Raw genomic sequence first — 12,561 nt, forward strand, 5'->3', positions numbered from 1 at the left:
TTACGAACGTTTACTACAAAGTTGTTGTCGTCAAGATTTCAAGGTGGTCCAATTCATGGTTTATTATGGTTGGTGACAAATCACCAAGAGATAACATTCTGCGAAACTTTATTTACATTTTTTCCATGTATTCTTCATGACATTCTTCTGTTATATAAAATAACCAATCGGTAACTAAAATGATTCCCAAAAATTTTATCGAATGTGTTTGCTAAGCTCACATATTTGGATTAGTAAACTGAGTATTTTCTGCAGTTGGACTCAAGAGTAATTTTCGATAAGAGAGAAAATATTTCAGCATGCCTTTTAATATAAAAATTGTAGCTCTGAATTGTCAGAGCCATCTTTTAAACCGAGGAAACATGAAATAGTTACTTGTGGCTGTATTTAGTGAAAAAGGAAAGTCGATCGTATCGCGATCAGAATGAGGAGGAGCGTTGTCTTGATGAAAGAGCATTTTTTTTGTGCGGCCGTCCCGTTTCGATTTCAAAATTTATTCGATCCATTAATGTACAATAATATTGTTCATTGATTGTTTTACTACTCTGCCACTCTGCCGACTGGTGTTTAATGGTGGATCAATGTTTTCTTCGCTGTCAAGATTCGTCAATTAATATCAGATCTTCCGGTGAAAGTTTGACACATTGGGCTATTAAGTCTCCAGGAATTGCGGGATTTTAATGCCGCCAAAAACTCCTAGCTCACCCCGGTGCGTCTGATCTCCAGAAGGACCGGCACAAGTAGTGTCTGACTGGCATTCATTGGTTGAATATGCTTTTCTCCGGAGGCTACACCCAGTGATGTCACATTTTCATCTGTATTCTGAAGCTCAGAAAATCGTGTCACCTAGGTAAAATTAAAAAAAATATTTTTGAAAATCTGCATATGACTGGACATATCTTTCTATAGGAAAAACGCAATATAGCTTGCTTCATATATATAGGTGACTCATTTATGCACACGCTCACGCGTAACATACAAACATAACAGAACCTCCAACACGCTCAAACGCATTTGATATCATTTTCGTTTTTTAAGAAGTTTGATTCGCGACCTCATGAAAACCAAAATCTGCATAAATCTGTTTCATACTCTGGAAATCTGTAATCTGTAATCGATCACGAACTGGAAGGTAGACAATGGTCACACTAATAGCGACCGTCAGTCGGTCAGTTATAGCGTGGACACGAGGCGGCAAGCGACGGGTAGGGCCAATACCCCAACCACTCGCGGCTGGAAGACATCGCACTTTGATGCCGATGTATTTGCGGAAGCAACAAGAGTGGACCTCGAAGAGGGGGGGGGGGGGGGGGCTCCTGGAGGGCGGAACAACTTGTTGCTATACTATCGCGGGCGTGCGACGCCGCCATGCCTAGGTCTTGTCAGCCTAGAAATTGGAAGGCCACCGGCTTACTGGTGGACCGACGCGATAGCCGACCTCCGTAGCGCGTGCCTTCGCGCGAGACAGATGATGCATCGCGCGCGCACCGATGCGCAAAGATCGCAGCGCCAAGCGGCATTCAAGTCCACTAAGGTAACGCTTAAGAGCGCAATAAAGGATAGTAAACGAGCTTCAACGACTTTGCGAAAGTGCCAATACGAACCCATGAGAATTCCGAGCCTGGCTATTAAGACGACCATAAAGGTAGCCCCCGGGTTGCTCAGGGCGGTTATGCAGAAATGCTTAGACGACTGCCTCCTCCCGGATGAGTGGAAGCGACCGCGACTGGTTCTATTGCCGAAGGCCGGGAAACTACAAAGTGACCCATCGGCATATAGACCAATTTGTCAGCTAGACATAGCGGGCAAAGGCTTGAGAGGGTAATCCTTAACAGACTTGCGTCAAGCAACCAGTTCGGCTTCCACAAGGGTAAGTCCACGGTGGATGTTATTCTCTCCGTCACCAAGACGGCCGAGGTAGCACTCCAACGTAAAAGAAGGGGCATTCGCTATTGCGCAATCGTCACGCTAGACGTGGGAAACGCGTTCAAAAGCGCCAGCTGGGACTCTATAACCTGCGTGCTTCGGAGTCTCGGAGTGCCAGTGCCACTGTACAAGATTTTGAAAAACTACTTTCAGAATCGAGTGCTGGTCTACAACACACATGAGGGTCAGAAATGCGTCCCGATTACCGCAGGGTTCCATCCTTGGTCCGGTACCGTGGAATGCCATGTATGACGGTGTGCTGAAGCTGATGCTCCCACCTGGTTCGGTGATTGTGGGCTTCGCAGACGATATAACTCTAGAGGTCAACGGCGAGTCGGTCAGCGAGGTCGAGTTGAAAGCCGCGGTATCCATACGCGTAGTTGAGGATTGGATGTACTCCAGGAAACTGGAGTTAGCACATCATAAGACAAAGGTAGTCGTGGTGAACAACCGCTAATCGGAACAGAAGGCGGTGATCAGTGCCGGTGGATGCACTATCGCCTCGAAGCGATCTTTGAAGCTCACGTTTGGGTGCCACATCTATCACGCCTGCAAGAAAGCTTCCACGACTATAGCGGCATTATCGCACATGATGTCGAATAGCTCGGCGGTATTTAGCAGCAGGCGTAAGCTGCTAGCCAGCGTGGCAACGTCCATACTCAGATATGGTGGAATCGTGTGTTCCAATGCGTTTAGTACTTCCAGTTACCGCGCTAAACTGGAAAGCACCTACAGGCTTATGTACCTGAGGGTCGGATGCGCGTATCAAACCTTATCATACGAGACAATATGCGTCCTGGCTGGCATGATGCTTATCAGCATCATTGCCAAAGAGGACGTAGAGTGCTTTGACCAACGTGACACGAGAGGTATACGAATCGCCAGAAGGTCAACTTCGATGACCAGGTGGCAGTGGGAATGGTCTAACTCTACCAAAGGTAGATGGACACACTGAATCATTCCGGAGATAGCCGGATGGATCGAGAGGCGCCATGGGGAAGTTGATTTCCACCTGACACAGATACTGTTAGGCTATGGCTGCTTTAGGCAGTACCTGCACAAGTTTGGGTACGCGGAGTCACCGATGTGCCCATAATGTGCGGATGCGGAAGGAACCGCTGAGCATGTGCTAGTCGTTTGTCCACGTTTCGCACAGGTAAGGATCAAAATGTTGGCAGTAAGCGGGTCGGATTATACTCCGGAAAACATAGTGGGAAGGATGTGCGAAGACAAGAGTACCTGGAGAGCAGTTATCACGGCTGCTTCCCAGATTGTTCTTTCACTGCAAGGCCGCTGCATCGACGGGATAACCATCGAAATGTCAGTGAAGGCTGACCTTGCCTTTACTTAAGCAGTAAAGTCAATATGATTTCGAATTGTCGTGGGTGCATTAAATGCCCGCTCACCCTTCTCCCTGAAGCAATGCCTAACGGCGGTACCAGGGGTGACGTAGAGGTGGCATCTAGCGGTCTCCACCAAGGTCATTAAAAGCGGTCGGAGGCGGTTGTAGGGCAGATACACCCAGAGCTACCCCTGACAATAAACGGGGTACCGGCGATCCGCTAGCAGTGGCAGTTCTAGCCGAGATGGAAATGTTGCCCAGAGCGTGAAGCACTTGAAACAGAGTTTTGTATTGCTACGCATCTGCGTCAACAGTGCGAGGGTGGATTACGCCGTGCTCATGAAACGAGCGGAAACGGCGGAAAAGGCGTTTATGGAAAGTACTTTGAGCTTCGAAGCGGGAAAATGAGATCGGATTTTAATACACACAAACGGTTGTATTATTGTTCGCCGAAAAGCTGTTCCACAGGACTGATCGCAAACCAAACGACGCATGCTTCGGGAGAACAGGCTCCCCCGGGCAATAGGTTTGGATTGATCGAGTTGAACCCACTGGCTGGTTTGTCAACAAAGCCAGCAGGACTCAAGCGCCAAAAGCGAGAAAGGCGTGAAAAGGGGAAGGGAACTGCCTAAAAAAAGATAGCTCAAGGTCACTCCAGAGTTGACTCCAGCTCAAAAACCTGGATGAGATCACCGAAGGGCTGGACATTGCTCAAACGTTCGAAAAAGAGTGAGGATTGGTGGTGACCGTACATGCAAATAGAACACGCAAGCACCCTTCTGGGACCCAGGTAACCACCACAATGCTGCCATCGGCGGAGGAGAGCAAAGCCCTGAAGAAAGTCAAGCTGAAGGTCAGTTGGTCGCTATGCAAGCTGAGCATCCTCCAACAGCCTGATGTTTGCCTCAAGTGCTTTAAAAGGGGACGTAAGTCCTGGACGTGCAAAGGGTCTGGTTTATGTCGACGTTGGTTGGTGCAGGCCAAGTATTTGGGGGACGCTAAGCATGTCACGGGAGGCCCCACGTGCCTGGCTAGCAAGCCCGCTACTAAACCGCAGGCATGAGGGTGACGCTACGCGGCACAGCAGCTGCTATACGAAGCAGCCACTGAGTCATTGTCCCTGCTGGACAGATACAGGTATTAATATTAAAGATCGGGAAACTATCAGGCCACCCATCGGCATATAGACCAATCTATCTACTAGATACATTTGGCAAGGTGCTTGAGAGGGCAATCCTCAACAGACTTGTGAGATTCACTGAGAGTGGATCTGGTCTGTCAAGCAATCTATTTGGCTTCTTGAAAGGTAGGTCTACGGTGGAAGCTTTTGTCTTCATAAAAGGAGGGGCATTTGCTATTGCGCAAACGTCACGCTAGACGGGAGGAATGAGTTAAATAGCACCAGATGGGACTGTATACACCAGTGGTTCTCAACCTGGGTCCAAGGGGTACGCGAAAAAAAAAATTACTAATGGCGGGCAAAGAATTTTTTTTTTATAAAACTTCATTTGTTTTTCAATCTTGCTTTTAAAACATGACTATTACTATCGAACAAACCATAGTTTAATATGAAACCTGAACTAAGGTGTCACAACAAGATCTACCACACGTCTCTGCTACTCTGCGAGAGCCAGGTGGTACAATTAATTTGGAAAATATCGCCGTAAAAAAATATGCGGAACATTTTACTATTACCGTTTTCTACACTATGCGCTTTGGAGTCCTAGAGTACCGGTGCCACTGTACAAGATTCTAGAAAATTATCAGAAGAATCGAGTAATGGTTTACAACACGAATGAGGGTCAGAAATGCATTCCGCTCACCGCAGGAGTACCGCAAGGTTTAATCCTGGGTCCTGTATTGTGGAATGCCAGGTATGTCGGTGTGTTGAAACTTTAGCTGTTTTTTTTTAGGTCTGTGGCGAGTCAATCAACAAGGTCGAGATACACCACGTCGGGCTTTCACCGTGATATACCGCGATGATTCTTAGTGATTTCGAATATCACATGCTGATGCACCATGCTACCATTTCCGTAAGCATTAACGATACCTGCTTGCTCCGGTAAGCAAACAGTTGAACGCAATCTAACGTTCATTTGGGTTCATAATCTTGTATCACTGGCGATAATGTCTCAAAGATTCTCGCGATGCCGTTGAATGCAAGTGAACTTGGATACAATAAATACTATCGTGTTTGTATCATTCAGTCTCCTTCTATCGCATTCGGAACTTTCATAAGCGAAAAACAATCAGCAGCGTTTCTATGAAAAACTTGTACGCGAGTTGAAACAATTGAACGATACCTGATGAATCAAAGAACACATTTGAAACATGACACATGAAATATTGCTAGTGAGTGAAAATTTCCATGCTTGACTGGAGTTGGCGCATCATTAGACGAAGGTCATCTTAGTAAACAATCTAAACGGAACAGGAGGCGCCGATTAGGGAACATACTTAAACGACGTAGCATTCATGGGGGGAGGGGGGATATCATCATTTTGTGACAAGCTGTGATAAGGGGGAATGAAGCGGTTGGATTAAAATCGACGTAGCTACGTTTTTTTTTCAAGGGACGGTTAAAGTTTTGTGACCAAATGCTACGAGGGGAGAGGAGGGGTTTGAAAATCATGAAAAAGAAAGCTTCGTCATTTAAGTATGTTCCCTCAGTGTCACCGAATGCACTTTTACCTCAAAGCGATCCTTGAAGCTCTTCGAGTTATGATCGACGACAAGCTGACGTTTGGGAGCCACATCGTTTATAGTTGCAGGAAAGCTTAAACGGCTATAACGGCATTATCACGTCACCATCGTCGACCACCGTCCGTTGAAGGTCATCTTCGATGTTCAGGTGGTGATGAGATTAGTCCAATTCTACCAAAGGTAAGGGTGGATCTAGAATCGCCAAGGAGAAGGTTGCAGGTGATTTCGCATCATCTTGGCAGAAAAGGCTCTATTTGCAAGTTTACTCAATAACTGAAGATACATTTGGATCCAGCTGAAGATTTTGCACTAAAATCCGATCATTCAACTCGAATGTGAGATCCTTGTCGCTGTACGCCAGCTACAGGATTTCGCCAACCGATGCTCATGATATATGATTCGTGTCTGCTGACCTCACAACTAGATCTCGATCTCCGAGCTCCTTCGTCGGGGCTATCAAAAGCCGATACCAACTGAGATTCGGAAATGTAAGAGAACGAGGAAGATAGCAACACACTGCGAAGGAGCGGAAACAAGCGACGTGTTAGAATTCGGCGGGACATCGCAGTAGAGGCAAATTTCATTGACAATTGCTTAAAATCAAAGCTTTTGAAAAAGGCGAGTTCACTTGGAATCTTTTCAACCTATCATGTCTTAGGATTAATTTGGACTCATCACAACTGATTAGAATAAATATGCGCATATCTTTATTAAATGATCGATAATTTTGATTAAGGGTTAGAATTGATTATTTCTTTTTCAGTGCATAAACCTGGATACTCAGTGCTGCAGCCAGTTGTGCATTCGGAGCAGTAATCACCGCTTTTGTAAACAGGTTGACCGATGATATTCGTCAAGGAATAGTCACACACAAAGTACTGCCTAGTCCATGGCGAATTATAATAGACCACCAACGAGCATCCAAGATGAGTAACACGATCACCAACAATCTGAGTAAAGTGGCCAATCGAGTGTCTGAATTGCAAAAAAATCAAAAACTGTTACTTTGAATTAGGATACTGGACTACATTAGCAGGTTTTGCTTTAAAACCGCTGCCGAATTAGTCCAACGGCTTACAAACATAATGAAAGCATACCCTTGATGAGCGCTGGGAAAACTCGCGATGATAGTCGGGTTGGCGTATGCGTATTCTTCGTACCATTTATTAATGATTTTCTTTATCAAAGCAACTGTCGAAATGGTTCTACCGAAGTACGACATTATAGCAATGTTTTGCCCGGCTGCCGTGAATGTAGCCGTATTTCGGCATTGATCATTACCGTAAATACAGCGTCGAGTGTTAGCTCCAGCAATATCCGCTAACTCAGTGCTCCACACCCGCAAACGATTTTACTCAATGATCACTAATAAAATGGCGTAAAACTCATACCACTGTTGCCATACGCTTCGCTTGTGGGTAGAAAGTATTCGAAGTAATACTTTGGTTGCCTGTAGCAACGGTGCTACGAAATCCATTGTGCAAACCCAGGATCAACGCTTGCAGGGTCGAATCCAGTACTATCTCAGTTGCTTCAACTCCGCAAGTAGTTGATAATGTTCTCGAACTGTTGCAAGCTATATGGGTAGTACCAGCTCGACATAATGAGGAATCGCAATAGTTTGTTTGCTGGTGGCTGGACTCGATCAGTGTCATAATAATGACTGCAAAACATAAATACTTTTGTTTTAGAGATAGGTTCGGAAGCAATGGCCTCATAAGACGTACTTGTTATTAAAAGCTCCATTTGATAGGATGCGAATGATGTTCGTTTGATTATATTTGAATGTTCTTTTGGTAACAAACCTGGAAAAGATTTTGAAGCTTCTGTTTTTGTTAATATGGTACGAACTATATATATTTTCCCTTGAAGATGTTACTGATCAGTGATGAAACGTCGGACAGTATAGAATAACGTCGTTCAAAAATAACTAAGCTGCTCAATTCTACGAGTTTAAGATAACTTCTCGTTAGACAGTTTCTCCATTGTTTTTTTTAGTGGAAAAAACCTTCTCCCGTAGAAAACATACTAAGTAAAACCGAAAACATCTATGTAGCTAAATTTAAATTGAAAATGATCCTGTTTGATGGCGGGATAACTTAATTTAGCTCAAATGCATCGCGATTGTTTCCGAATGTTTTGGATACAATTGATGCCATGTTAATCATCACTTGACATACTGGAGTTCAAGTGGATTGCTCACCGCCAAAGAGGACATCAAGTGTCGTAGGATAGTCATGTAGTGCGAAAAGAGCAAGAAAAGACTATCGCTCGGAATTGATTTAAAGCCGTGATTTATCCATGTTTATGTGTTATCGCGTGCTTCGCCTTTCATGATATTCGCTAGACTGCGACTTGGTTTTTCAGCTGAATATCACATATAAATCTATCTGCTTTATCTTTGCGTGTGATTTATGAATAGGATCAGAAAGGTTTAAGTTTAGGTTTGGAATTTCTTACCATAGACACGATAACTAAGCAAATAAAAGATAAGCTTATGTTGAATATTACTCACTATTTTTTGATGGGAAGAAAAATCTAGTTTGCTGATAACTTTGTTTTAAAACTAGGACTGAAAGAAAACAGGATGCTAAAAACAGAACCTTTTTAATGTTTGAGGGCAAATTGACGTGACTTAGATTTTCGTAAAATCACTTATTTATTGTTCATAAATTTGATGGTTTACTATTCTGTTATCCATTACTGGACACGATTTTGCTATAGCACAGTATAGTGTAATAAAATCGGAGAAGTATTAAAAGAAGAGTTTGCTTCAAGTAGCTGTCAACACGTTTCAAGCAGTCGCAATAGTGTGATCAATGTTTCATATTAAATGACGTGGTCTGGTTTCAAAATTTAAGACAAGTCTATATAAAGGCTTCTACCACCTCTAAATGTTCACAATTTAAGCAAGGTGACGATTTTAGTGTATGTCATGTCCTTTAATACCAAACACTTTTCTATACACCTCCAACGCACAATCCTTTTTCAGTTGAACACACCGCTTATAAGTTTCGCCTACCTTCCATTAAAATTATTTCAGCTGACATTGGCTACTCGCACACGGAGCGTACGTGATGACGCGATGGTAAACAGGATACCAGAGTTTGCCTGTAGCAAAAACTTAATCCTTTTATCAGTGTGCTTGTTTTAAGACTTTTGCTAAGCTCAGCGGAACGTTTACTTTCTGTTATGTACGCAGCATAACATTTATCCTACCTGGGAGAGGCCTGATATACTGATACAGTGAAATTACGCAATGTCCTCATGAAGAAAATTCGTCGTCATGGTTCCAGGACGGCCTAATTCCTGGTTTAATATGTTTGCTGTTGCGCTAACAAAAGCGAGATATCATGTGGAAAAAAAATTCAACTTTTATTATCATATACTTTTAGTAAACTTTTATAAAGTATGACTGCAACAAAAATGGTATCAAATATCAGCACACCGACTGCAAATATGCAAATTTGGCTGCGGCTGGCGTTTCGGTTATTCCGTGCGGTCGGTGGTGTGTCCAATGCTTGCATGAACATATTGAATTCCTAGTTGACTCTTTTCCCGTAAGTGCGTGCAGAACGTACTCGTGCTCTTGGCGTATACGTATGATATAACCGCATTCGATGTGGTGCGTGCGGGAAGAGAAATTGTTTCAGCTATAGTGTGGAAATAGATTTTCACTGCGGAACGAACCGCTTATTCGGGATATTACGCTGATGAGATCGCCCAAACAGATTGTTCGTGTAATCAGCTCCATACATCCTTTACCATCCTTATAGAATGTCGATGAAGCTGTTCCGATATTGCTTGCTTATGCAATAACTTGGCAACATTTTTCGGTATAATGTATTTATCAAGATCGGAACCGAATTCTAAAACCATTACCGTCCATGCTCAAGGGGAATTACTCGACTAGTCGATTACCGCACGTTTATTTTTTTGTTTATGGCCAGCCCCTAGTGCAAAACTTCAAATGGTAAGTAAAAAATTCTCGTTCACCATCCGCACTGTCAGCCATTACCATAAAAGGACTAAAATCTCGCAGGGTTTAAACCCAAGAAATCCGATAAATCCTCATTTTCGGCTTGTTTTCTGCTTCTCGATCGATAAGAGGTGTCTCCGTAAAAAGCTTTTTATCGACGGGTAAAACACAATTTAGAACCAGAAGGGAGGGAAATCAAACGGTCGACGAAAAAAAACACCAAATAACGGAAACAGGGTGTTTGCCGGTTGTGTGTGTGTGGAAAATAATGCCATTTTACCCTCGATGTCTTCATCCGGACCCGGACCGCCGCGTCGGAACTTAACCAGACCCAAACGGATTGAAACGGAAGCTGGGCGATAACGGTTCCGCTGCAAAATTCTTGCTCACTTTGTGCACTGTCCACCAATCACGTCGAGTAGACGTTTTTTTTCTTGACAAGTTATCGGTTAGTACGGAACGATGATCACTGGAAAGCAGGAAAAATGTCGGGGGATGATTTTTTATTCTTCAAAGCTTCAAAGTAAAAGCAGTCCGGTCGAGTGAAGAATCGCTTTGTCAGCGTAACGATCTAAGGAATAGTGAGTAGCGGCAAAAAACTCGTATTATCCACTGTATTAAATTCAAGAGACTCACATCTCGAGAGGGGCCCATATTTCACCGGATTAGAGAACCCATGTTTTTGACACATGCTATAATATTCTATGGCTGATTTGGTGAAATTCAAGAAACATTTCAGTTAGGTTGTTGACTGATGTATTCCACCATTTCGTTTGTTGTTACTGAGTTTCGCCTTTGTTGCTAATAAGTCAAAATACGATACGATACATACGATAAAAAACTGTCTGAATTTTTAGAAATGATGAAAAGTTTGAATCGATCAGTTGATATTTTCATTAATCAATCCGTATCCAATTTTTCAGTAGATTGCTGGTTGCACAGTTTCAACGATAGCAGCCTTCTAAAAACATTACCAATACCAGTATGAATAATCATGATAATACCAACACCGGTTAATATTTGACAATTATTCGTGTAACTTTTGTCATTATTGAAATTTATCAATTTATTAATTTCAGACCTTTTCAAATGAAAGTTAAGATTAATTTTCGAAAAATAAAAGTCCAAAATTGCTTAGTTTAGTGAAATCCGTCAAACGTCAAAAATGTAAAAAATTGTGAGAAATGTCAAAAGAGTCAAATGTGAAAAATGTCACATCTGTTAAAAATGCCAAAAACGTCAGATAGTTTAAAATGTCTATACTGAAAAAGCCGCAGCCCCGTCGCACAGTGGGACGAAATCAAAAATAGTAGGACATTGGTGTTTGTGACGAAACGCATGGTTTTATGAGTACTTTGTTTCTCTGGAAAAATTTTTTGTTTAAGGGGGGTGTACGCCAAAGTAAAAAAACCTAAATTATTCCACCTAGCGGTCAGACCCAGCCTTTCTCATTTAAACTTATTATTTGTAAAAATAGATTTACATGAACGCTGCAATCCAATAAAGGAATATTCACTCTTTGGGTACTGAAATATTGATGTTGTAACTGAAGTATAAAATTTGAAATTTGAATTAATTTCAATCATCAGCAATATCAGAAACATTTAAATTGAACGATAACATATTTAAATTATGTTGAGGTCACATACATTGATCAAAGCAGGTATAGTTTTGAATAATCTCTTAATTTCTTTACTTTTCATAACTTCTGAACCACATATCAAATTGTTATGAAGTTTATCATTTGTAAGTTTGAGAGATGACTCGTTCGTATGACACAAGTTATGTTCAAATAAGTCATGTAATCTTTGAGATAATAGACTTTCGTTGTTTTAGTAACAATTTAATACATAACGGTTGCTTAAGTTCGATTATAATCAAATGAAAAGGGAACGTATAAAGCAGCCAAACTTTGAAATCACGTGTTCAATCATAATTCATCAGTTAACCCTTAACTAGCCCGTTCATCTGATATCAATATTGTTCAAATCGGTTATGTAGTTTCTGAGATAATGAAGTTTCGTGATTTTCACATTTCGATACATTACAGACGAAGTTACAGTCCGCTTACAGTAAAATTCAATAGGGTGTTATGAGGCAGCTATACATTTCATTTGACACTAATTTTGTGGAAATCGGGTCAGCCATCTTTGAGAAAAGTGAGTGAGTCCAAGTAGTCTTCGAAATATGTTCCTTTTCATAGCCTGATTTCACATTTTTAAACATAACAGGCAAAGTAATAATCCGTTTGCAAAAAAAAATCATAAGGGTCTTATGGGGCAACAAGACCTTCCATATGACACTGATTTTATGCAAATCTGTCCAGCCATCTCTGAGAAACATGAGTTAGATTAAATAGTATCCAGAACACGTTTCTTTCCATTACTTCTGAACCACAAAATTCAAAAGTTAAGGGTTTTTAGGTAGCCCGTTCATTTGAAAACAATTTTGTTCAAATCGGTTGTGCAGTTTCTGAGATATTGATGTTTCGTGATTTTTACATTTTGATACATAACCTCTAAACTAGAAATCTGATTCAATAGGATCTTATAGGGCAACTAGACCTTTCATTTGCAATTAATTTCATTGAAATCGGTTCAGCCATCGCTGA

General features: G+C 42.0%; 2 protein-coding genes across 3 annotated transcripts in view; one reads left to right on the forward strand and one right to left on the reverse strand.

Moving 5' to 3' along the window:
• The window catches only part of LOC129732631 (uncharacterized), a 272,761-nt gene that overhangs the window by 89,204 nt on the left and 170,996 nt on the right, over window positions 1-12,561 (forward strand). The window lies entirely within an intron of this gene.
• Window positions 6,667-8,533, reverse strand: LOC129732630 (venom allergen 5.01-like). The gene is made up of 5 exons (XM_055693651.1): window positions 8,487-8,533; window positions 7,699-7,776; window positions 7,361-7,634; window positions 7,069-7,308; window positions 6,667-6,946 (listed from the first exon to the last, which is right to left on the reverse strand). Exons 2-5 carry the CDS (start codon window positions 7,715-7,717, stop codon window positions 6,703-6,705), a joined length of 777 nt encoding a protein of 258 aa, XP_055549626.1. The 5' UTR covers window positions 7,718-7,776; window positions 8,487-8,533; the 3' UTR covers window positions 6,667-6,702.

The sequence above is a fragment of the Wyeomyia smithii genome, chromosome 3, assembly GCF_029784165.1.
Source record: "Wyeomyia smithii strain HCP4-BCI-WySm-NY-G18 chromosome 3, ASM2978416v1, whole genome shotgun sequence".
In the NCBI taxonomy this organism is placed as follows: domain Eukaryota; kingdom Metazoa; phylum Arthropoda; class Insecta; order Diptera; family Culicidae; genus Wyeomyia; species Wyeomyia smithii.

Bases quoted from the DNA above. Each gene is read 5' to 3' on its own strand.
- LOC129732630 (XM_055693651.1), bottom strand. The intron at 7,309-7,360 runs ATGAGTTTTACG...TCGTTTGCGGGT, and splicing joins AAGCGTATGGCAACAGTGGT to GTGGAGCACTGAGTTAGCGG. The intron at 6,947-7,068 runs GTATGCTTTCAT...TTTGCAATTCAG, and splicing joins TTTCCCAGCGCTCATCAAGG to ACACTCGATTGGCCACTTTA.